The following is a 26,235-nucleotide window of genomic DNA, read 5'->3' as shown; positions in this document are numbered from 1 at the left end:
GGTGCCGGCGCCGCGGCGGCCCGAGGGGGGGGTGGGGAGGGGGCAACATGGCGGCTCCGTATTAACTTCCCCCCCTCGGCAGCCCGCGCTGCCGCCGCTCTCCCCCGCTCCCCTCCCCCAAGGCCTGACATGCCGGGTATGATGGAGAAGGGAGCGGAGCTCCTGGGGGGCAAGAGCCGGGCAGCCCCCAACGGCACCAAGAGCAGCAGCCCCTCCAACGGGCACTACTCGGAGCCGGAGAGCGGCGGCGGCGACAGTGGCGACGAGCACGGTGCGAGCCTGGGGCCGGCCCCGGGCCGCCCCGCCAGCGGGGAGGTGGGGGGGTGGCGGAGGCGGCGGGAGGGGCGCCGAGCCGAGCCGCCTCCCCCTTCCCCGCGCCGGTGTCGCGGCGGCGCGGGCGCTGCCGCCGCCGTTACGCCGCCGCCGCGCGCCTGTACTGCGGCGGGCCGGGCCGCGGCCGCGTGGGGGGGCGGCGCGCGGGAGCGCGCGGCGCGGCCCCGCGGCTGCCGGGCGGCCCCGCGGTGCTTAACGATGGGGAGTGTCTCCCGGGAGCCGCCGCCGCCGTCCCCATTGTTCCGCTGAAATAAACTCCCCCTTCCCCCCCTCCGGCCCCCTCCTCGGCGGTCGTCGGGGCTTAATCCGCGGCGGCGGCGGCGGCGACGGGCGGGGTGGCGGGGGGGGAGGTGGCTTATTCCGCACGGCCGCGGCGAGGCGGCGGGGGCTCCCGGGCGGCGCGTCCGCCAGCCCGCCCGCCCGCCCGCCACACGGCGGTAGCCTGGGACGGCGCCCGCCCGGGGACACCCCAGCCGTTAATTTCTCTCCCCCCTTTGCGTTGCAGATGTAGGAATGAGGGTCGGAGCGGAATACCAGGCGCGCATTCCTGACTTCGAGCCCGGTAAATCGCTTTTCGGCTGTAACCTGACATCTTGCCGCCGCTCCCGGGGCGGGAGGGATGGGTTTGGTGCCGGGGCGGGCTCGGCTCGGCGCTCTGCCGCCGGCGGCCGCGGGCGTGTATTTATTTTGCTTTTGAGCCTTTGTGTTGGCGACCCGGTGCCGGCGGCGGGCGGCGGGCAGGGGCGGCATCTGCTCCCTGTGCACCGGGGGCGGGGGGAAATACCCACTTCGTTATCAGCCGTGTTATGCGGACCCGGCGGGGGGCGGTGAAGCAGAAAAAGGTTGGATGCTTTTTCTTTTCTTTTCTTTCTTTTTTTTTTTTTTCCGCCTTAAACCGTAACGCGTATAATATATTAAGAAGGTGATTTGAAAATACTTGGCGAGGGGTGATGGATGTTCTCGGGCGAGGGTGGGAAGTGATGCGCCCAGCCGGAAGCAGAGCAGACCTGGCTGCGTGCTGGAGGCGCTGGCTGGAAGATGCGCTCGGTGGGAAACTCCTGCCCCCGGTTTTGTGTGCTGTAGTAGCCTGGCTGGCCCCGCTGTTGCAGGCTGAGCTGCTCCCCTCCGCCTTCCTCGCCACCCCCCAGCCCCACCCCGAGGAACACTGGGTACGCCCGCAGAGCCTGGTACTCGGTTTTAGCGAGTTAATTGCTAGAATGCTGTCTTGCGTTACTACGCTGAGCAGTGAGACCGTAGGAGCGTTTAGCAGTTCTGCTGTAGTGGTCAGATGAAGCCTATCTACTTTCCTGTTCTCCAAACAGGCTCCACTGGTGTCAGATGATTTCCTACCGGAAGAGGATTGGGCCAGAGCTTCTCACATAGTGCCTCCTAAAGCTGGAGCGAGCCCCTCTGGATGGGCGCAAGTCCCCACAGGCCGAAGAAAAGGCCGGGGGAAAGAAAGGGGGAGGGTGGGATTAAACGGATGCATGATCTTGGCATAAGGGAATGCCTTTCCCCTAGAAAGGAGCGCGTAGTCTAGGTCTCTTTGTTAATACGACTAACCTTTTGCAGCCTTTATTTTTACATTGCCTACATAAAAATAAACATAAATAAAAATGATCGCTTCTAACGTGCAGCCTGGGCTTGTTTTTCCAACAGGCCACTCAACTTAGAAAAACACATAGTGTTTGTTTTTCTTTTGATTAAAAGAACTTCTCTTCCCTTGTAGGACAACTGAGGTTCTGTGGTTTCAATTTTGTAAACTATATATGCAATAGTATCGTCGCGTTTGTAACTACAGAACTAATTTTATGCTTTCTTATAACCAGACTTTTTAGAGCTCCTAAGTGTTCCTGGGGGGTGGAATTCAACTGATGCTCCTTTCCCCGATAACTGGCATAAATATGTACTCCTTTACTTTATCAATTTCCTTAATGATGGAAATTTTTCTCTAATAAGTCTTGTGTAAGAAGCATAATGTATAGTATTGTTCTTCTTAGTGTGTGTATTTTGATTATTAGGGCAAGAAGACAGTAACTTTTTTTGGAGCACCTAAGTCTTACAAAATTAAAAAAAAAAGTCCATGAAGTGTAAAAGTACAATACACAATTACCATGTTAGCAGATTGGTTATCTGAGGAGATCTCAGCAAGATCTCATGCTTTCATCTGTTTGGGTTTTCTTTTTCCTGATGAGTCTTGAGGCATCATTTCTTAGAGATGGAAGTAATACTGGACAAAAAGCTGTGCTCTTATCATAGCTACACTTAGATTACTGGGGTTTTTGTAGCAAATGATGTAATGGACACTCCATCATGCTTCTAGGTTTGCATATATGGACATAGGCGCTATCTCTAACTAACTTTAATGCTCTTTCTTCTTGGCATTGTTTTAATGCCTTTTTTTGAGTGTTTACCAGGTATGTTAGAATGTGTGTTTATTTACAGTACTTTGAGTGCTGTTTTTCTAGCACCCTTAAAACTAATAGGTGGGAGAAGGGAATCAATGACGGATGAAACTAGATAAAAGTCTAAGATACAAAGTTAGTCCTCTGGTACACACACAGAATACTCAAATGAGTAGAATAAATACCGATCCTTTGGCCTCACTTAGCCTGTGTTGAAAAATATTCGTAAGCAATCATCTATGACAATACATTGAGTAACAGAACATTCATGATTAAAGTTGTGATGGTAGTAAACGTATTTTTTTTTAACTTGAGTTCATGTCTAAAATAAGAATTGTTTTAAAGAAAAAGTGAATCAACTCTTTCTCAGTGTCTCTTGGAAGAAGTGGATTGTGGTTGAAGGCAGCAACAATTAGGAGAGTTTAGTTTAAACATACTCTTTCTTACGCCTTCCCCTATCATCCCCTTTTTACAAGCAAGCCTTCAGATCGAGCTGTAAGGGAAATAGCATTTTTAATTGTCCCTAGATACTACTGCAATGAGATAAATTTTCTCACTGCAAAAAATGGTTTTAATGAAATAAAAATCCTAAATCTCCTTACCTAATTTACTGAGTTAATAAACCATCTCCTGCACTCCAGATTTTTGTCTCCTCCTGCTGGTTTTCCTATAGTACTTTATATTCTTGAGGTGAAATTTTTTCCGCTTGTACTTTCCGACCCACCTATAGATGTAGCAGGATGTTACAAAGCTGATATCCTTAATGTTACAGGCTGTTTGCATTCTCTTGGAAAGCATAGTAGGGAATGCTGTCACTGAAGATGTGCCATACTCTTGTGTCATCCACACGTCAGATAACTGCTAGAGAAGTTTTATTCTACTTGGATTTGGACTTCCCAAAGGCTTTAGTGTGAAATTTGCTTGCTTAATGCTGTAATACTTATTTCCCATTTACCCTCTTCTCAGAGGTGCGGGCAGGCTGTCAAGAATGTTTTGTACCTATTAAGGTCACTTATGGGAATCCATTTCTGGGTACACCCTTATAACTCTTCTCCCTCTAGTCTTCCAGCATGAAAACAGGCTTTCTTAAATTGAAATTATTAAATGGTGTGGTGAAGTATATAAATTTTTCCATTTATTCCATGCCATCTGTCCTCACATTCCCTGATTTTTTTATTTATTTGTTTGTTTACTTATTTTTAAGATTTCCAGTCCTTTATTTTACAAATTTAGTTCTTCCTCCTGTTAGTTTCTGTGTTTCTGTTCCTAGTTTAAAAGCTTAGTCTTAAGCAGATGATGGTGCTTTGTATGCTGGAAACCAATATACTTTTAAATTGCCATGCTGCTCCACAATGTCCTTATTAAGTCTTGTATGCATCCAGATTTTCATTTTATTCTCACTACTTGGAGTCGTGTACAGAAGAGCATCACCCGTATGTACCTAACTTCTAATGCTAAGCTGAAATTTAGAAAGTGCTGGTTTGCTGCTACAGTTTCTCTATTCTGGAAGCAGTGGAGAGTGCCTGTGGGTCATCTTCAGCTAGCCCCTTTCTCTAAGTGGTATTGGCAGAGGAGCACAGCAGCTGAAGTCCAGAAACCTCTTCCTAAGTGGCTTGAATGTGGTGTTTGGGCAGGGGGGCACTTTGTTGTATTTGAGATGTAACTCATGGTCTTTCTCTTCCTTACTGGCTTACAACTCTGTTCTTATAGCATGCTTTGGTTAACATGTTGCCTGGTATTTCTAGCTGCTGTCTACAATAAGAATGGATCTTGCAGGTAAAGATCATGTTGCCCTTGAGACACAGCACAGCCTTTTTGGGGGGGAGTGCAGCTCACTGGAATACTTGGGGCACAAAGGACAAGAAGCAGTTCTCATAAAGGTAGATCATGGTCCTGCATATGGAGATGGAGGGATCCCTGTTACTGTAGCTATGGACGCTCTGTGTTGAGGATGAGATGCCTTCCTTTGAGCTACCTGTATGCATCCCATCCTTCCTTTGTCATCCTTGCTTTCCTTTTGGCAGTGTGGAGATGCCCCCTGAACGGACACAGTTGTCTGATTCCTGCTGGAGAAACAGCACTGCTTCAAAAGGGTGTTCTGGTGGGAGCTGCTCATTAGTCATGTGAGAGTGGCACCTCAATAAGGGAGTGTCTCCCCATACATGATCTCCTGCAGGCTCAAATGATAGGACTCTGAAACTAAGTTTTTTCACTTCAGTACTTGGATATTCAATACCTGATAGTATCTGTGATACCCACTTGTCTGCAGGTGTCTGGCTGTTTTTTTGGTTTTTTTTGTTTTTTTTTTTTTTTTTTTTAAGGAAAAGCCAAGGGTATATTAATTTTAAGTTTTGACATTTCTTGCTTACAACCTGAAATTCTGATGTTTGTCTAGTGGTCCTGTTTTCTCCTCATCTCTTGGTTAAAGAGTGGAGTACAGGGTAGCTGTCATTTATTCATGATAAAAACTGAGTGAACGAGAGAAATGTGCCTGTAACATGTTTGCGTTACTCTTCATGAAATATTTGCGTTCCTAATGACTAAAAATGGCATGCTTTTTTGTTCTAAAGTAGAATGTTATATTAAGGAATTTGTTTTTATATAGCAAAACCCTTTCAGAGTTTAGTACTGCTTATGCCTTGAAACTGGTGCTTTATGAATGTATGTACATTTTTAACTTGTTACAGAGTTTATGGTGCATTTAGGTTATCTGTCTTGCACATCTCATTTTGGACGATGCATGAGCTCTTTCAGTTTTTCTCATTAACTGGTTTTCAAGTTCACAGTCATAATGGATCTAAAGATTGCAAAGATGATAGCAAATACAAAACACTGCCAAACTGAAGAGGGAAGAGCAACAAAACAGTAAATAATTAGAAAGCACTAAGTTGTTCTCTTTTCCAAAGCATTGATTTGTTTTGTTTTGTTTCCTTCAACAAGATGTGGAACCTAAATATAAAGTGTGGAGGCTTAAAATGGAGTGAAAAGTTATGTTTCAGTGAACAAAAAATCTGTCCCTCTGCAAGAAGGATGCAGGGAAAGTTCCTCTGAGGGTGATTCCTCAAGGAATTCATATTGACACAAGTGTAAATGCTCCAGTTGTTCAGCAATGTCTTAGCAAGATAAACTGTTGTAAGGAAATAGATTGTAAGAGGCTTTATGTAGTAGCGTACATTTGTAAAATATAATGAAAGGTAAATATTAGTTAATGCTTTTCCAGTATTGGGGAATTTCCTTTTCTTTTACAGTATGCTTTTTAAAAATCAAAGACTCTGTGACTTAGTACTTTGTACAAAGTTGCATCAGTATTGCAAAAATTGCTCTGTCTTCCTGATAGGTTAGGTAACTTGGACTGCTTCCCTTGCTACATTGAGGTGGAGGTGAAGCACAAACAAAAAAACCACAACCCCCCAAAAAAACCAACTGAACAAAAAAAGATGGCTTCTGCACCTAACTACTTTTTACAGCTACACAGTTTGGTTGGCTATGAATATCAGAATTACATGGCTATAAAAATCAAAACTAGAGAGAGATGAACAACAGTATTTTTATGGTATAGTTGTTAGTATAGTTCCTTGCTGAAAGGATCAGGGATGGTGACTGTTTTCTACCCCCATCTCGGGGTTTTTTTGTTGTTTTAAGGAAGCCTAACTTAACACCGTAGATCTTGATACTCCTATGATAGTGGTAAATGTTAGAATACTAATAGACAATCATAACTTCTGGAGGATTGTTCCAACACCAGTACCTCTAAATTTTGCACCCATGCCAACTTTAGCAATGCCAACTTTAATGCTCCAATTGTGGTAATCATATGTGGTCTAATATCCAGTTACGATTGAACCTCGTAAGAGTAGTGTTCAAATTCAGCCATTCAATGTCTTAAGAAAATAAGGTCGAATGAATGTTTTTTGTTTTTTTTTTTTCCCCCCACTCCTTAGTGGTTGGGCTGGACTTCCTAATATGGTTGGCTTTTACTTACTGTCCTGTGAATAACTGTTCTCTAGGTCATATTTATAAATACTGAGACATACTTGTTTTCTTACAGGTGCCACAAAATACACTGATAAAGATAATGGAGGGATGCTTGTATGGTCTCCATATCATAATATTCCAGATGCCAAGTGTAAGTCCCGCTTACGAATTTGGATGCTTAAGTATAACTAAATAATTGTTTCTGGTGTGCCTGTTCACTCTTTATTTTACACACAGTGAAACTGCAAATTAGTAAATTAAACACAAAGCTTCTCTTTTATTTTTTTTATTTAGAGAACTCCGGGGAAAGGAAAGATCGCCTTCTCTTATTTTATAGTTAAGTCTTTGTTTCAAATCACACTGCCTGTGTTATATCATCATCAATGTCTGTGAAACCTTTAGTTATTAATAAAAGAATAAAACATCTAAATATGAGGAACTTGCTGCTCTAAATTTCTAGGAGAAGGAGTTGCAGTGGATAAATTCAGAAAAGATGTGTTAAGGTCCAGTTCAAGGGGAAATTATTGTTGCTGTCTTAACAGGAAAAACTGAGCATTTTCTCCCTTCAAAAGTGACCTGAAATACAGGAGTCATCTGACTAAGTGTGATCAATTATCTCTTTAATCTAATTTAAACCTGCCTCCTATGCTAGAATTTCCCATATGTAAATATAGGGGAGTAAACTTTAAGGGTGCAGTCATGAGCCTGGTCCTCAGGACAGTTTCTACCTATTACCAGTAGTTAGAGGTTTGTGTCCCTCTACATTTGAGGGATCATACCTTCTACTACTGCAGAACAGTTCAAAATAAAATACAAGTATGATTATTAAACACTTTCATCATTCCTCTAAAGTACCAATAACTCTTTCCTGCAACAGTTCATGTCGAGGACATCTCTGGTCCATTTGAATAATGAGGATACAATTATTTCCTTTCCTCAGTCATGCTTCCTTTCAACTACATTTAGTTGCCACTTAATTATAAACCGTAGAAGGTGAGTGGGAAGACTTTGTTTCTTTAAAAATAAAAAAAGTACCCACTGAAGATCAAAACTAGCAGGACTTAATTGCAAAATGATGGAAAGTGTTCAACTCAAAGCTGTCTCTAGTATGGCCAAATATGATTTAACAAATACGTTATTGGCAAGTTTGATGACCTAATTATTGAATTTTCATATTCTCTATTGAAAACTGTCTTCATGCCATGGTTAAAATTAATGTTGGTCAGTAAAAACTATATTAATATCAAGGATATGTATAATTATTGATCTAGGATCTCTTTATATTAATTTTTAACATGTTTGGGAATACAAACAGTAGAAGTAGTTCAATTTAAAACTGACCCAGGTGTCTGGACATCCCCCCTAGTGTGTCCGTGTTCTTAAGAGTGGGTTCCAAGAAGACACAGCCTTTCAATAACCATCTAGTCTCTGATTTAAATAAATAAATTATGAGCCTTTGTGGCTTTGTTGTAGTAAAAATGTGAAAGAAAGCTTCTTTTTCACTGAGAATTAGCTTGTGTAAAAAGTTTATAGAATTAAATGTTGGGTTAAAGACAGTGGGCTTATTTGTTATTAATAAAGCTGTGAATATATTTAACATTTCGGGGACCTGGGCCTATGCAGTGTATTAAAGCATGGGAAGACTGTTTTTCCATATTAGGTGGCTAATTCTGTGTCACCTTATAGCAGAATAAAGCACTAAAGACTAATTCTGGCATTGCTTTGTTACAGTGGATGAATATATAGCAATAGCAAAGGAAAAACATGGATACAATGTGGAACAGGTAAGTGCTATGAATTAAGAGTGCTCATTTAAAGGATTTTTTTTTTTTTATATAAAAGTATATCACAACTCTTTTTTTTCCCTTGGTTACCATTAATTAACGCTGTTTCTCTTCAGGCACGGCAGCAAACACTGCAGTTATATGGATCTGCATACAGTTGTGGTCTGGATTCTCTGCAAAAGATTGAGCTCTTTGTTTTCATGACATGCTCAGCTTGTAATGTGCACTTTTGAAAGGTTTGGTATGTTTCTTGATACACTGGGCATGTCATGCAATTGTGTGTGTATATTTAGCTAAAGAATTTCTTAGGAAAGCAGCTTACAAATTTAATGTTTAATTTTAGAATTCACATATGGTACAATTTTGAACCATTAATTGCAACAGGGACAGTACTGGAAAGGTTTCTTGCATATTTAAAAAAAAAAAGAGGCAAACCAACTTTGAGTGTTCTTTCAGAGGCAGGAAAACAGAATCAAATTCTAGGTTTGAGAGTAACATACAGGTTTGCTTTTTTTTAATAACCTTTAGTCACCATGCCGTAAAAAGTACAGGATATAACTTTGCTAATCTGCACTTAGTTCTATTGTAATTTTCTTCAGAAATTAACCAATTTGTGTAAAAGTGAGCTTACCTATTGCAAAAAAATATTCAGTGTACATGTGGAAACAAGTTGTATGATCAAGTTTTGGAGGATGGAAGCTCATAAAAGCAAAGACTCGCTAGTCAACTGCTATCTGAAAAAGATGCTGCCAATGTTACAATGTCCAGAATATTTGCAGTTTGGTGATGTTTGTTTATGGCTTGGCTTTTTTAGGCGAGAAAGGGAACTGAGGGATCTCAAAATAAGTCTACAAAAAAGACTAATTTTCAAAACAACTTCTGATACAAAATATTTGTAGACTGTTCACAGTGGAATAGAAATTATCTTTGCAAGAGGTGCTTGTCACTTGCCATTTTAACAAGAAAAGAGGCTTTCTATGTCCAGGTTACTAGAAGATGTGAAATCAGGGGTTTGGAGAGCTGATGAACAACTGGTGATCATGTCTGCACTGTATGGTTGAAACTGAGTGGATTACATTTCCCAATTCCCATGCCAGACTTGGCATCAAATCTGTCATTGATTCTCTGGCAGAAAGTCTAATCAGTGTAAAATTCTTTAAGAATAACGAGAAATGAAATTATGAAGAAAATATCTTTAAATATCAATTCTTATTAGGTGCACATGACATGGAAGGGGCCTTGCTGTTATTTGTGGATTGGAGAGTTGTATAAAGACCACTCTCACTTTGAACTTTCAGGCTTGCATTTTGCATGGTCTTCTGACTGCTGAAAAGTTTGTTTGTTTGTTTTTTTGAGTGGGCTGGTAATAAAGGCCTGAAGACCTGTAAGGAACTGTGTAGGTCATATATGCTTGTAAAGAAAGAAAGCAAGTCAGATCTAAGCCTATCAACCTAGTTCATGCTGCTTCAGAATTAGTGCTGCCATGCCAACCTTAAATTGTCTAGCTTTCATAGCTTTAATGAAGCACAGACGTGCTCACTCTTCATATTGTCTCCACAGAGAATTTTGTAACCTATAGTACATAGCCCATAAAATTGTAAATACGTTTTGAGAAGGGGTTCTGATAGTCAAATTATATTTTAAATAAATAAATTGCATTTTTTTTAATTTAACTTGTCTCAACATTTTAGAAAGTTGACTAAATCCAAAAAGGGACTATTTCTTTTCAAAGGCTCTCGGCATGTTATTCTGGCATAAGCACAATATTGAGAAGTCTCTTGCGGATCTCCCTAACTTCACTCCTTTCCCTGATGAATGGACAGTTGAAGATAAAGTCCTATTTGAACAAGCATTTAGCTTCCATGGAAAGAGCTTTCACAGGATCCAGCAAATGGTAAAGTAATACTTTCATAAGAAGCATTAAACAGTTCAGATGCACAAAGAACAAAGGCTCCTGTTGGGGTAAAATTTCATGTTGATTTCTGTGTAAAAGCTTCAGGAACAACTTTGAATATAAGATTTAAGTTAATTTCATCATAACTTTTGGACATGTAGCTTTTTCACACTAATAAAAAAGCCTTTTAGCCCCCCTCCCCCTTTTTAAAAAATTTATATGAAATACATCCCTCCTTTCCATCTCATCCATGCATTTAAGATATGTGGGTAAAGGTGGTTGTAAATAGAGCAGAATTATAATCTTAGGTGGAATTTTAATTTTAAAAAGTATTGATATGTTAATGAATTCTTCTAGCTTCCAGACAAGACTATTGCAAGCCTTGTAAAATATTACTATTCTTGGAAAAAAACTCGCTCTAGGACAAGTTTGATGGATCGGCAGGCTCGAAAACTAGCTAATAGAAATAATCAAGGTGACAGGTAAGTTTGATATCCCTAAGTAGCTAACCAGAGACTGAAGTCTTTCTAGGTAGAGATGTCGGAGTAATTTCTTCCAGCCATTATGGTTCAGCATGAACCATGTTTTTAGGTTTGAGCATCTGTAGTGATGTCTCTGCTTTTAGCAAGGGGTTTGGTACCTGTGCTTTAAGAACTATATCATGCAGTCAGTGTGAGTTGTAATAACACACTTGAGTGCTTTAAGGGATAACTGTAAAAACAAGGGTTTAAAAAGCCTGAAGTCTGGGGATGTCGTTTAGAAATAATACTTTATTTGAGAAGTTTAACCCTATATTATTGTGGGGGGGGGAGAGTTTGCTTGTGGGTGTGGGGGTTTCCTGGGTGGGATGGGTTTTTTTGTTTGCATTTTTTTTTTAACTAGAATGGAATTAAAACTGAAAGATCAACCACTGTAAAGAGTTGTAGCAATTAGAATGCCCAAGTACTGTTTTATAACGAAACTTTATATAAATATAAATCTTATTTTAGGAGACTTAGAACTGCTATCAGTCAAAGAGAATTAGAACTCAATTTTAAATTGTTTTGGGTAGGAGGGAATGATGTTTCCCCTACTTACTATGAAATTAAAATTATATTGCACTTATATACCTGAGTATTAGCTTGTACTTTTTTAAAAGTGATTTAATATGTTGAATGTGTAACTAGCATAATCATGTTTATATTGGAAAGTATGATTTTACATCTACAGAAAACTACCTAGCTAGAGCAAAAGGGGAACTCCTGAAATCTAAAATTCGTGTGCTTACTTAGTGACCCTATAGCTGAAAAATTACAGCAGAAAATAAATTTGCTTCTAATACAGCATTTTGGGGTTTTTTGGTAATAACTAGAAATTTTTGTTGTTTTTCTACATTAATTTATTCAGAAATTATATTGTGTGAATGACTGGATTGGACTCAGCTAAACTAACTGTTACCTTTTCACTGTTTTCTCCTTGATTTAATTCAGCAGAGTTCACTTCCTCCCCGACCCCCTCCCCAGTTGCTAGATCTTTAGCACTTTGGTGAAAAAGCAGTCCTGTATTTTCCCATCTTACATTGTCCCCTTTTGCTCCCCACAGACTTCATCGAGGGTTCATACACCTGGTGTGGTGGTTAGAGAACTGATCTATTAAAACTAACGTGGCAAATGAAAGGTTATTTCTAGCCTTGGTATAGTTGACCGTGTAAGTGTTCATGCTGGCACAAGTGGTTGAATTGAAGAAAGGTGACACCAAATTTTTTGGCAGCAGTACCAGCACTGCTAAAGTAATTCTGAAACTACAGTTTAGGTTTGCTTGTTTATCATAATAATTATTAGAATTTCATAAAGGAAGTATGTTTGTAACAGCTCTCTTTTGAAAACTATGAATAACTTTGAGATGACATATACTTAGGGTGGATATTTTAGAGTAGATAATTCTGTCCTACCCTGATACATATTTATATTTGGGGTTAAAAAAATAGATAAAATGACCAGCTTCTTATCTGTCCTCAGTGATGATGACGTAGAAGAAGCTCATCCAATGGATGGAAATGATAGTGATTATGATCCCAAAAAAGAAGCCAAAAAGGAGGTAACAGATAGCTTAACGGTGAATGTCAGTTTGTTTGTTTCCTGTGAATGTGTTACTGTGAAGAATATGACTTCTAGTAAAGAGGTTTAGCTTGCAGCCTGCTGAATTCACAGGGTTTTTAGGTGATCAAAGTCTTGACAACTTCTGATTGAAACAAAATTTTATCGCTTATTTTTTCCATTCTGTGGACATAAATGCATCTCTCATTACCTTCACTATCTTCTGAGAGATCTTCAAGTTTTAAGAGATGTATGCTATTGCTACCTGGTAAAGCAACATTCCCCCTGCCTCTGTCTTGTTAATACGTTTACAGTTTTACTGGTTGTGAATTATTGGAAACGAAATGTTTTCTTTGCATTTTAAAATTAAATGACATTTTTCCAAGAATAACTTTTTTTGCTCTTTCAAAGCCACAGTGAAGTTATGCATTTCAACTAATATGTAGCTTTACTGAGAACCTTTCTACTAATAAATGTAGAGAAAAACATTGTCTCCTCTAATGAGCACTTACTGTTAGCTTTACTGTTAGCTTTACAGATGAGTGCTGTGTTTGGGGTATGTACAGGTTTTGGGGTTTTTTGGGTGATTCGTTTGGTAAACATTAAGTTATTTATGAACAAGACTAGAAGAACACAGTTAAGTGTGTAAATGTTTGATTGTTCCCTTGATCAACTTAATGCATTTGTGATTTTTCCTAAAATGGTAGAGTTCATGCTTCTTGAGAATATGGGAGGAGAGGTAGTGCAAAACTTCAACATTGCCATGAAGTGGTATCTGGGATTGCTAATAAAACTTCGCAGTTCTACCAAAAAAGATGCTGAATAAGAGACTGATAGGTTCAGATTCCGTTCTCAGCTTTGCAGTGACCTTCAGTGTATCGCTTTATCTACCTGTCTCAGGGGAAAAAAAAAAAAGGGCAATTACAATTACCCCTTTCTGTAAAAGGGTTTGAGATTTTTATTTTTTTAACATGCCAGGATATGTTTTTTAGAACTTGAAATGGCACAAGGTCTAATAATGAACATTTTTACTTTTTATTCTGTTGTTGTAACGATGTTCTTGCAATCTGTTGATTTGAATTGCTGCCTAAGCCACTTCTAAATAAGGGCTATTTTGTTCAATTTACTTTCCTTAGTTATTGTTTGAATCGCTACATGCAGTCCAGAATGAAAGTAGTGTGTTCATAGACTTCTAGGTACAGGACAAATAGGTTTGCAATTTCTGATGAGCTATTTGGATCTACATAAGATAATTTTGTGATCTAATATCTCTGGTAGGATTTGTGTACTTTTACTTCCTAAGCAAAATATAAACTGAGTAGGCTACTTGAACGCACAGAGCAATGGAAACTTTTTCTGTTACCAGAGAACACTAAAACAAGCCAAACACTCTAGCTTGGCAAGACAAAAAGCTTGAGAGAATATTTTCACTTTAAATCCAGATTGAACAGATAGGAACTGCAATTTCATACTGAAAGAGCAACAGAGAACCAAAAAACAAATAGTATAAATGGGCCAGAAGTAAACTTAACCTTGGGATTTTTAGATGTCAAAGATGTAGGGCTCCATGTCGACTTTCCGAGTAAGAGCAAGTATCTTCAGCGCTTTTAAGATTGCCTCTATGAAGTCTGTGGACTGGATTAAGATGTTACATTAGCTGGAAAGAGGATGTGGCAGACGGTCAAGCGTAGTAGAGCAAAATACTGTTTGCTGATCTGTACTAATGCTACAGAACAATGGCTGCTGCAATTTGTTTTCTCTTCACTGTGATCAGATGACTACCTCCTCTTAACCTGCATAGATGCCAGTAGGGAGGAGCAGTAGGGAGCTGCTTGAAGTAGCAAAAAGCCTGAATCCCATCGCTGTTCTGGTACTTAGCATTGTTTTGAATTGGAAAATCCTTGCAGGGAAAGTAATTTTGGCTTCTCTACTCCTGGTCTATAGGCAACCTACCTGGTTGCTCTATGGGAGTCCCATACATGCAGACTAGCTGCTGTGCAGCAATACCCATTGAAGGCAAAGCTGAAATTTTTAGGTGTCCAAATATATCAAAACAGCAATTACAAAGATTGCATCTCCTCTTTGCTATCCCTTTCCACTTCAAAAAAGCAAACAACAAAGGCTTAAGTTTGCTAAATTACATGGATTTTTATAATTACTGCAAAAGTAAATCCATCCTCTCTCTTCCAAATCTCAAATCCCCTCCCAAAGCGAACAGCAGTATTGCTTTCCGATAGGGAAAAGTGTCATCTTGCATTCTTGTCCGTCCTGGTTGACTTTCACTCATTCTTCTCCCATGATCTTCACCTGAACTCTTCATATCTGACCAAAAATAAATGTGTAATGATTACTTGGTTTAAACGCGTAATATATATATATATTCTTTACCTTCTGCTTATATGAGAGGTTCTCGATTTCCCCCCCCCCCTTCTTTCACAGTATTCGGTCTGTGATTTCTATACCATTTTTTGTATTTTCAGCCATGTTAAAAAAAAAAAAAAAAAAGTTGAAAACTGGCCTTTCTAAGACTAATGCAGGTTTATCCAGCAAATGACTGGTATGCTCCATCAGCTCATCTGCAAGACTTAGTTTGGATACTACATGCAGAGGAGGATGTTAGCTTAAGTTTTCTTGGTCATAAATATGACATTACAATGCTATGTGATGCTTTATTCTTTAATAAAGTTGTATATAGGATACTGTTATTCTTTAATGGTTTATTTCTTGTAAATTAAAGGGCAATAATGAGCAGCCTGTTCAGACCAGCAAAATAGGTCTGGGTAGAAGAGAGTATCAGAGCTTGCAGCATCGCCACCATTCTCAGCGTTCCAAATGCCGTCCACCAAAAGGCATGTACCTGACCCAGGAAGATGTGATAGCTGTTTCCTGTAGTCCCAATGCAGCCAACACAATTCTTAGACAGCTGGATATGGAACTAATCTCATTAAAGCGACAGGTACCATGGGTTATTGGTCTTGTTTTGTTTTCATCTCAGATTGTTCTGATTGTAATGATTTTGAAGATTATCTATGAAGATTCTGAAACTTCTTTAATGTGAGTCTTCCTAATTTTGTTCCACAGTTATCACCAGAAATGCTGGACAGTAGCTGACTAGCTATTCTTTGGTTTTGTTGTTTTATGTTCATCTGCTCTTGTGGATAGTATGATACAAGATGACTCCCTTTAAAAAAAAAAAAAGGTGGGGTGGAGTGTGGCATGAAAACAGTGTTACAGATCTGGGGACAGGAGAAAACCGAAGTCACATGTGATTTGATTTATTTTTTTTTTAACTTTGTTAAAAGTATTTGTGTGACAAGTGAGAATAAGACCAATGAAGCAGTGGGAGTTACATTTTTTTATGCTTAAAATTGTAGCTGTTTTTCTGGATGACCTTCCCCACATACCATGAAAGTATGGGGGGAGGGAAATTATGGGCCTAGTTATTTCTTTGTCTGAATTGATGAGCTTTCTCCTACTTATTAAATTTAGAAAAGCTTTATAGTCTTCACCTTTAAGAGGACAATTGCCTGCATCCTTTGCATGAAGAAGTTAACTTTTGGCACTTGAAGTTGAAACACAGAATCTATTCAGCTTGTAAGGGTACAGCAGAATGTGCATGCTTGCTTTCTAGGAGCGATGGGGCTACAAAGTCAAGGCTTATCTCCTGGAATTTCTGCCTCCTTATAGACGGCTAAGAGCTGCCATGTTGCAAAATCATGGAGTGAATAAAGGGGTTTGTGGGGTTTTTGCTCCCTTGTATTCTTTTACAGGAGAAATATGCTTCTTTCTGTCACAGCAGGACTCTGGGACTAAATAGCATAGGTGGGTTTCACTCTTTAGCCTAAGTGTAGGTGAGTTACAGCCTTGAGGTTGTGTTTCTCTTTTTTTCTTGCAGTGATTTCAGAGACACAGCCTTTGGAGTCTCCCACTGAGTTGTCTGCTTTTGTGTCCATACTTAAAGAACACTTGTAATAGCTGTGCACCATAGTATGCAAAACTATTTTCTTACCTATGTTACCTTATGTGCATCACTGTCAGGTTTAAACGGTTATTAGATGTGTATCTGTATGATTTGGAAACTCTCTCCTTTTTATAGACTAAGATATCTTATTTAAATATTTTAAATCATTCCAAGAATCACCCTTAAAGGAAATCATGGTGATCTAACGTCAATAAAAAGCAGCCTGTCAGAAGGAACTAACTGGAAACATCTCATAAATTTTTTTTTTTTTTTCCAAAGTGCTTTTTGGAGAAGGAATAAGTTAATGTATACAGTACACCTCACCTAGATTTCTAAGAACCAAGTTTTGGGTCTAGAATATTCTGCATTCTTCTTCAAGAACATATGCATCATTATCAAAACTTGCTTGTTACGTCCTACTTCTAATATTCCTACAGACAAACGGTTCTTTGGAAAGACTGGCTTAAATATTTTTTTTTCTCCATAGTAAACTGTGCTGTATTTTTAAATTTTTTTCTTTTAAAACAGTTAAAAGTAGTGAAGCCTTAAACCATAATATTTCTCTTTCTAACTTAGGAGGTACACTTGTGGCAATCCTAGTGAAGATATATGTGTAAAGTGACCAACTTTCTTTGTGGAGCTGATTAACTTTGTTGTTTTTGACCAAGGTTCAAAATGCTAAGCAAGTAAACAGTGCACTTAAACAGAAAATGGAAGGCGGGATTGAAGAATTCAAACCTCCTGAGGTAAATCAGAATAAATATTAGAATTTGTGGCCTTGCACTTACATTAGTGGGAAGCTACAGAAATGTGTTTTGCTGCAGTACAGTGTTTGCATTTCAGCAGCCCCTTAAACAGGATCCATTGAATTACATGCAGGGGTGAGTCTGTCTGGCTTCTTTACAAGAAATTAGTGGTAGGCTTTTTTATGGCAACTGGCTGAATAAAGAAGCAGAAGAAACTGAAATGTCATGTCTGTTTGTGACAGTAGGGAGCTGAAACTGAGCCCTGATGTATGGGGGGTTTTCTGATTAAAAGTAGTTAATGTAGATTGCTAGCAGTAAATTCTATGTTGTGTGTGAAGACTTGACTATATATACATTTGGGCATCCAAAGTGCATGATTTATTACTACTGCAATTCTCTTTTTGCTTGTTTCAAAGGCTTGGATATGAAACATAACATGAATGCAAAACGCTCCAGACACCAAGTCCTAATAGTTTAGATAAATGTAACTGTAAATTCAAATTCTGTCTGCATAAAGATCATTAGTTTGTGCATAAGTTATGATATATCTGATATTAAGAACTGCAGTAAAACAGAGGAAAAACTATTGCTGTAGTTCAAAGCTCAAATCCTTAAATGCTACTTCCTGTTCATGAAAGCAGTCTTAAACTATAAATTTATGGCTTATAAGCAAGAGATTTTTACCTATGTTACAAAATGTAGTGCAAGTAAAACACATTCTGATGCTCAGATATTTTGCAGCTGTTGAAACATTTTAATGATCTTTGTGCCATTTTTCTAATTTTAATAGTCTAATCAGAAAATCAATGCCCGTTGGACCACAGAAGAGCAGCTTCTTGCAGTTCAAGGTATGTTAATAGTAGTAGCGACTTGAAATCTCATGCAAAGGATTTGAAGAGGTACTCAGGCTTATGTTTGTATTTCCCTCTAATGAAAAGCTAAACTTTATCTGGTTTTACAAGAAAGTCACTGGGAAAGCAGCAAAACTAGTGAGAATATTTAGGGCATTCATTCAAGCAACATGACACTAGTGTTTCAGTTACTCTCATTAAATCTCGAATAGAAAAGCTAACCTGGGTTTAACAACTGTAGTAGTACTGAAAATCCCTTCAATCATCTTCTAAATCACTTTACATTAATTTTTCTAAAGTGGAAGACTGAAGTAATAGTTGAAGTAATAAAATTTGAAGCAAACACTTATTAAGACATCTCTCCATATTCTTGAAGTAGGAAAAAGCAGAAGTAAAACTGCTTTACAGTTACTTTTCTCTGTTCATGAGGGAATAAAAGAGCAGTTATCTACCCAGTGGAGGTCTCATTGGAGAAAAAACATTTTCTGGTAGGCTATTGATACAGCTAATTTGCAGTTATTTCATTTATATGAAGGAAAACTGAGTCTTGTCTTGCTTTAACATGCACTGCCTAATCAAGAAACATGCAAGGGAAATATCTGGAGAGCCTAACCCTGTCTTGAAACCACTATATTCTTGAAACCACTATATATTGACTCTAATTCTATGGATCTTTTTTTTAAGATAATATAATCAGTTCAGTTATACACATCTGCTTTATTTCTCTGTATTCTTCACCTTTAAAATGAAAGACTGAATTTTAGTATAAGACCTTCAGTCGGATCAGGATATCAGTGTAAAGTTGTCAGGTGTGCCATACCTGGTAGTTATTAGCCAGATGACTGAACCTAAAGTTAGGTTTATTTTGAAGTGTGAATGGAAATGCTGAAGAGCATGGTGTGTCTGAAGTTATCCCTCTCAACTTACATGCCTCAGACTGGGATTTACATCTCCAAACTGTTTTCTGTCCTAAGTTCATCTTCTCAGTATTGCTAACAAGCTCACTTTTTTTATTTTGTTCCCAAATGCAACTGAAGGAGATGCCTATCTTTAATATGATAGTCTAGTAAGTAGAATGCTTGCTGAAGAAGTGGGGAAAATCCAGGTTCATTGTGCCTGCCTTAGCATGAAAGGATTCAAACCATCTTGCATTTTCATAGTTTAGTTATTGGAGCTCTCACTAAGCATCAGTTTGGGAAGTGATAAGAATGCATTTAGCTTTTGTTAAGCTATGGCACTATGTGACCGGCGAGGTAAATAATAAAACTAAACTGGAGCATGGGCAAAAGAGAATGAGGGTTGGTGATGACTCCCTAGAGAGGAGTTCTAGTCTTCTGGTCTCTAGGGAATGTTTCGTGTTTTATAAAGGTAGTCAGCCTTAATATTTAAGGGTGGGGTGAGAAATCCGGCCTTCTGGAAGAAACCTGTTTTCACTGAATTTACATGTGCTTCTTATATGTATTGTTTTGTTTTTAGTCCCCTTCCTTTGCCACTGTATAAAATGGTGATGGGAGAGAACCTTAATGCCAGGAACAAAGTATTCTTATTATCCCTCTCTTACCTACTGCCCAGTAGTAGAGTCTCCCTCCTGGAATGAGAGTGCTGTAGGTATTAACCTCCCATCCCTCAGGCTAAGGACCCTGATCTCTTGCTTCAAAATAATTGCTTGAGCTAGCAGACTTATGCATAAAGGAGCCACGCTGTCTTTTGCCCTGACTCTGTTTTTAGAAGAAAGTAGCCGTGGTTGCTGTACTAAAAGCTACCATAATGTGTGTTAGGCTCGAACTTGGGAGTTGACTTGAGCATGGGGACATTGAGTTTGTACGTTTAAAATAGATTTATTTCCTCAAATGTATTGCTATATTTTGGCATGTGCTTTTAGTAATTTTACAGAAATCATAAGCATTAAGCAGGTAGGTGGCACTTCTGTGATTTGTTCACTTGAATTCAGACAACAAACTCAACCATGGAAATCATAAAAATAATTTGCAGTAATTTAATATTGGTACTGTTTTTCGTAAACATGAAAAAACTCTTTATCATCTCTGGGCTAATCTCAAGAGATTGGCAGTAACTAAAGAGGAGGTAATGAAAAAACCCACCTTAAAAATAGAACTGAGTGTGTAATCTTAAAAGCAGTGTGGCTGCCTGCAGCGGGCTTGTGGACTCAGGCTTACGATCCCTAAGCTGATCTTTTGTAGTATAATTTATCAGGTTACTGTTCAACTGTTATTGAATGTAATGGGCCAGTTCATCACTTGAGGTGTTTGTAAGTTACAAATTTTATTTATATATAGAAATGTATGAGCACAATCATCTTTTCAAACTAAGATCTCAGCCATATGAAAATTGCAATTGCAAAAATGTTTTAACAATTGTTCAAAACAACAAAATTTGAATTGAAAACCAGTGCATGACTTTCATAGCATTGCAGTGGACAACAGTTGGGACAACCAGGATCTAACTCTATGTAAGGCAGTTGCCAGGAGCACTGTAATCCCATCACAGTGAAACTGCAGCTCTCGTAACCTGGAGGTTGCCGTTAACTATTTCTGCCTCGTTGTGGTGCTCTATTATATTGCTTTGGACCCAGGATAATGTTTTGTTTACTGTGCTGCACAGTGTTAAGCAGGGCAGACACATCAAACTTGGGTTTATGAGTTTCTCTTGAGTTAGCCATTCAAGATGAAACATGTAATAGTGAGCATACACATATTCCCCTGCACCTTTGCAACTCGGTGGAGCTTTGAAGAGCTTAAAGGATTCCCATGGTCAGGGCTACTTTCAAATGAGTTGGGAGAAAGGCATTCATACCTGTGAAATGAGGCTATGCAGTCATCTTTAAGCTTCACTTTCAGCAACCTAATAAAATTATTCTTATTGAATAACAGATTAAACACTTTAGAAATAATTTGGGTGGTGTTTAGCACAGAATTTGTATAAGGATGTGTAAGTAATGTGCACCAATTTGGAAGGGATGATGGGTTGGCATCAACTCTTACAGATATGCCAACACCTTATGCATAAAACTTTCATAAACATGTATTGAACTTCCTCTGTTTCTGATGCAGCTTAAAAGGATTTTACTACACCATGCTAGAGCAGTACTAAGTAACGCTCGGAAAAGGATCCAAAATGAGTAGTGCTGTGTGTAGCTAAACTAAGGAAATTTTATTTTCTTTAGATATTTCTAGTTGGGCTCTTGGTGAAGGCAAGATACACTGTTTTCAAGCTGTTTGCTTGGAAATAGGCTTTAAGACCTTATTTTTCATAACTTTAGTTGAAGTTACCCAACAGGCTCAGTCGTTTTGCAGATTAAGGGGAAGGAAGAACTATAGACAGCATAGTGACAGAAAAGGCTGAAATCACTAAAAGTCTGAATTAGGTTTCAAACAAAAACGTGCTTTGTTCTGCTGGGCACTTTGTGCACTTGATTAATTGTACAAGATGTTAGATATGTTGCAATGGACATTTAGTGATCATTATAAATCAGTAAGGCTGATAACGGTAGGGCAATCGAATATTAAAACACTGGAGGGAGTGCTACGTGGGCGCACACAGCTTTTAAGGAGTATAGCTGATACCTTGTACAACTGATAAAACACAGAGCCAAATCCCTGTCTTTGCTTTGCCTAGATACATGCCCTCCCACATGGCTCTGCTAGGTCCCTTTGTTTTCTTTCCAAGGTTCTTGCAGTCAGGATGGTTGGATTCTTTTGTATGCCCCAGAAAATATCTCAAATAATGTAGCTGGGTGCCTGATGGTTGAAACATCAGCTTCAGCTGCAGAAATTGTTACTACCCTGGAGCTGAACTTTTCTCTTAAATTGCAGTGAGTGTACATTACCACATCAGAAGTGCCTATTAACGAAGAAAGTAGAAAAGAGCAGAACAAGCTGAAGGTCATACTCTTCACAATTAAGTTGAAAAGGAACATAGCCTTCAGATTTGAAACAAATCTCACTTTCCAAATCCTTTGCTTCACTTTCTGAAGTGAGGCATGAAATCAGGCATACATTTCTTTTCCTGTAATGAGACAGAGTGCCTGTCCTCTAAGCACTGTAATACGTTCCAAATGAGTTCAGTTATCAGGAGCTTCACAGAAGAAGTCAAATTGTAATTCGCTCATGCATAGCTGAGAGCAAAAATTAGTCTTCTGTTTACTCAGTCTGGAATAAAACTCTGTTTTATTTCTTTTTAGTCTCCAAACTTTTGGACACTTGTGATTAAAAATATACTTTCTGCAGCTAAAAGCTGTGTTCTAGGATGCTGGAGAGTTTGAGGATTTTTTTTTTCTTAAGCGGGAGAGAGGAAGAACTAGACACACGACCTAAATACAACTGAGAGAAAATCAATAAACTTTAGGTTATAATGCCAATTTTAGGTTAAAAACCATGGAATGTTGTACTCAAGGGTTTTTTTTTGTGTTATATGCAAATGTAGTTTTAGAACTTTAAAAAGTACATGTTGGGATTTTCTTTGAAGTATTTTCTTGTGAAGTGCTTGTAAACAAAAGTGACCTACTGATGTCAATATGAAAATGAATGAGAAGAACGATGCAAAGATCTTCTGTCATGCTTTTTGCGGGTGGAGTTGTTCCTGGAGGCTTGCGCTGGGCTGTCTTACAAACAGACACCAATAGCTTATATTTACTTACATTCCCCAAGGTGGTTGTCCCAAAACCCCAGATTCTTCTACTCAGCTTAAATGGTGAATGAAAGCTTTAAAAAGACTTCTGTCAGGTGAATGCTTGCCAGTTGCTCTTTGTAGCCTCAGTAGAGCATGTCACAAGTGCAGGAATGAGCAGTATATCATGACTTACAGAACTGTGCCCCCCTGTTCTGCCCTGCGCTTAGTCCAGTAGCTACTGCCCTTTACCACTCCTGCTGCACAGGTTGTGGGCAAAGAAACATCTGCATGCAGCTGGCACAGAGGGAACCTATAGAAGCTGTCAACATCTGTCACTTGACATTTCTAGTGTTATACCCTGTTTACAGCTATACACATGTGCTCGGTCACCTTCCCTCTCCTGTCTTGAACTTGTCTTGGGCTTCTGCCCTTACTGCAAGCGCACTGAAGGATTTACTTTATTTGTCAGAGGCCAGATCTCTGTGGCTTTAGGTTGGGAGGCTTGGTGAGTAAGCCAGGATCTTTAAGAAGAATGGGTAATGACCTTTTAATAAAGTTCTTGATTTGTATGTTGATAGCTGTGCAATTAAAAATTATTTTGTTTTAATGGAAATTGAGACCTTCTCCTAATTGAGAAGTCCTCCTAATTAGCAAGTCCTTGGTTTGCAGGCCCCATAGGTTCTCTCTATAAATACATCACACGTAGCTGTGTCTGACTGATTCTTCACAGCTATGTTATTTACTTTGCCTTCCAGGTGTCCGAAAATACGGTAAAGATTTTCAAGCTATTGCAGATGTAATTGGCAACAAGACTGTTGGCCAAGTGAAGAACTTCTTTGTAAACTACAGGCGTCGGTTTAACTTAGAGGAGGTATTGCAGGAATGGGAAGCGGAACAAGGAACCCTGGCTTCTAATGGTGATGCTTCTGCTTTAGGGGAGGACACAAAAAATACTTCTAATGTGCCATCAGGAAAGAGCACTGATGAAGAAGATGAGGTGTGTTTTGTGTACCAGAAATAAGTAAGCATGGGTTGAGGAACAGCATTTTATTTAGTGATATAATGTAAGGTTAACTGGTGTGGAGTGGCAAACCGCATTCTAAAGAATGATGATGAGCTTGCATAGAACTTCAGCCAATGTCGTTAACCAGCTGGGAGCAGGACTGCACCTTTCATAGTGACGATCACGTTACTGTTTTATTGTTAAAATACAGTTCTTGTTCTAGAAAGAAGACTCTTGCTTCATAAATATTTTTAGTTCTGCTGCCTATAATGTTTTGGTTGGTGATTTCTTTTCAGTAACTTCTCAGTTTTTTTGTTTTGTTTTTTAAATGCTGTTTCCTGTGTAGTGGACAGTGGCAGCCCAACTGCATCGCGTTCTGGCTGGGATGGCTGTTCACGCAGTCTTGTCTTTGTCCTTTGCGCAGGCACAAAGCACTCCGGCCACTCAGTGTTTAGGCCCTTCACCTCCAGCACAGGCATCTGCTCCAGCACCTACTGCTCCCATGGCAACTTTAAATCAGCCGCCCCCGTTACTTCGTCCAGCGCTTCCTGCTGCTCCTGCTCTCCATCGTCAGCCTCCACCACTTCAACAGCAGGCACGATTTATTCAGCCAAGGCCGACTCTAAATCAGCCTCCCCCACCGCTCATCCGCCCAGCTAATTCCATGCCTCCTCGTCTAAACCCAAGGCCAGTGTTAACCACGGTTAGCGGCCAGCAGCCACCCTCGCTTATTGGAATTCAGACAGAATCTCAGTCCACTCTGCACTGAAGTAATAAAGCAGAATTATGCTAACTCCTACATTTGAAAAATTGTATTCATGTACTTTTTTTTTTCCAAATAATGAAGGGGAGAAAAGAGCAAGCCTTCACAGGTATCAGACCAGTTTTACAGAGGAGCAAGCTAATAACTAGAAACAGAACCACGTGAATGACCACCTGTATAAAAATATTTTTATGTCGAAGACTTGTACAGCAGAACAATGCCTACAACACAGCCCTCCTCTATACGAATAACTGTTGAAGGACGCTAACTTCTTAAATGAATAAATGTTCAACACACCAAGATTTTGTTTAACTGATTTTTACTCTATTTATTTTATTACAGTTCTTTGTAGTCAAGCATCTAACTACAGGAAAGTAGTCTGGCAAATCTAGGAATAGATAATATTGTAGGAGACTTTAAATGTAGCGTTGGGGGGATTTTGTGTGTGTGTGAATTTTTTTTTTTTTTACTTTTAGTGCAAAAAAAAAAAAATGGCCTTAGGTTCAGAATTTTTGGCCCTTTTAAATAACAGTAGAAACATTTCACGCACTTGTAAAATGTAGATGTTTCTTCTCTTCATATTTTTTTCCCAGAATACTTTTCCGTGTTTAAAAAGGTACTGTCTTATCAAATACTCCTCTGAAAGAGTATTCTGAAGACTCAATGAGCTATTGTACCAAACTTACTAAATCTCATGCGTGTTCTACTCATGGAAGTTAACTGAAAACAGGAGTCCAGTTTCCTGCTGCAGTATCTCTTATGGGCTGGGGTGGAGAGAGAGGCAGCAACTTCTACCACCCAGGGGGATGACAGGAGAGGAACCATATAGCAAGAACCATTAATTTAATTTGTTATTCCACTAATTCTTCTAATTTAAGTACAGCAGAATTTCATTCCTCTGAGGATGGCTGGCTGTCTGCAGTTCGTGTATGTTAGGTCATTGATACCTTGCCTAAGAATTCATGAGGGAAGTATAGAGGCTGATGGTGGTAGTAGAATATTGTGGCAATAGATTTACCTGCTGCTGGCCCAGTCTTACTGTTAAATTATTATCTCTGATCTCTGCTATTTCTGGTGGAGTTGATTAGCTGTGTTGAGGCTGTTGTGGGGGAAGGGGTTTGTTTTGTTTTATCGACTAAGTAAAATCTGCATTTGGGTATTAATTATTGCTTCCAAATTTTAGGAGATTGAAAGGTTTTCTTTCCACTGCATTCATTAAACTCTTCTTGTCTGAAAACTTGATTTATGCCCAGCAGTGTTTTGGGGGGGTGGTTTGGTGGTCTGGTTTTTGGGGTTTTTTTTTAGTTTTAAAAGTAGATGCCTCTACCCTCCAAGTAAACCAGGCTGCACATTTGAGTAGCAGTGCTTGAAACTGTGTGATCTGAATCAAGCTATGGAAAAATAGTGCATTCTTGACTGTGTAATAACATTCATGTTGACTACCATACTATTGTAGAAAATTATTTTTGCTTATAGCTGAAATGGTGTTTGAAAATCCTTTTAAATCCATTCTGTTATTAACTAGATTTGCCCTTGACTAAAATGAGACTTATTTGAAAATTGAATGTGCTCTCCCTAGGCTTTTTCACAGATAAATTGAATGGTCTAATGATCAGCTTAGCAGCTGGCTAAAGTCTTTTTTTATGTGCAAAGGGAAGTTCTTATAGCATCAGATCCTATTTCATGTGTAAACATAGTGTTAAAGTTTGGTAGTTGTGGCCTGACTTGCAGTTAAGGTGTTGACCTTCATGGCTTAGTTCTTCATTTAAAAATATTTTCAGACCAAACTTGAGAGATTTTGCTTTCCGAACACCTT

The 26,235-nt window shown here is 39.2% G+C and overlaps 1 protein-coding gene across 3 annotated transcripts; it reads left to right on the top strand.

Moving 5' to 3' along the window:
• Positions 1-66: 66 nt before the first annotated feature.
• RCOR3 (REST corepressor 3) lies at positions 67-24,945 on the top strand. 3 transcript variants are annotated; one of them, XM_059829490.1, is made up of 12 exons: positions 67-271; positions 839-895; positions 6,787-6,864; positions 8,445-8,497; positions 10,230-10,391; positions 10,749-10,873; positions 12,389-12,467; positions 15,204-15,422; positions 17,096-17,173; positions 17,964-18,021; positions 23,409-23,650; positions 24,081-24,945. In XM_059829490.1, exons 1-12 carry the CDS (start codon positions 130-132, stop codon positions 24,423-24,425), a joined length of 1,638 nt encoding a protein of 545 aa, XP_059685473.1. In that variant the 5' UTR covers positions 67-129; the 3' UTR covers positions 24,426-24,945. The 3 variants fall into 3 exon arrangements, with proteins under 3 accessions (XP_059685473.1, XP_059685487.1, XP_059685480.1); XM_059829504.1 differs by lacking the exon at positions 23,409-23,650 and having other exon boundaries at positions 24,081-24,365; XM_059829497.1 differs by lacking the exons at positions 67-271; positions 839-895; positions 6,787-6,864; positions 8,445-8,497 and adding an exon at positions 8,728-8,738.
• The last annotated feature ends 1,290 nt before the right edge of the window (positions 24,946-26,235 follow it).

This window comes from Gavia stellata, chromosome 2 (assembly GCF_030936135.1).
Source record: "Gavia stellata isolate bGavSte3 chromosome 2, bGavSte3.hap2, whole genome shotgun sequence".
In the NCBI taxonomy this organism is placed as follows: domain Eukaryota; kingdom Metazoa; phylum Chordata; class Aves; order Gaviiformes; family Gaviidae; genus Gavia; species Gavia stellata.
The sequence above is the reverse complement of the archived record's forward strand: the minus strand, read 5'-3'. Positions and strand labels throughout refer to the sequence as shown.

Bases quoted from the DNA above. Each gene is read 5' to 3' on its own strand.
- RCOR3 (XM_059829490.1), top strand. From the start codon at position 130: ATGCCGGGTATGATGGAGAAGGGAGCGGAGCTCCTGGGGGGCAAGAGC. The intron at 272-838 runs GTGCGAGCCTGG...TTTGCGTTGCAG, and splicing joins CGACAGTGGCGACGAGCACG to ATGTAGGAATGAGGGTCGGA. The intron at 6,865-8,444 runs GTAAGTCCCGCT...GCTTTGTTACAG, and splicing joins TAATATTCCAGATGCCAAGT to TGGATGAATATATAGCAATA.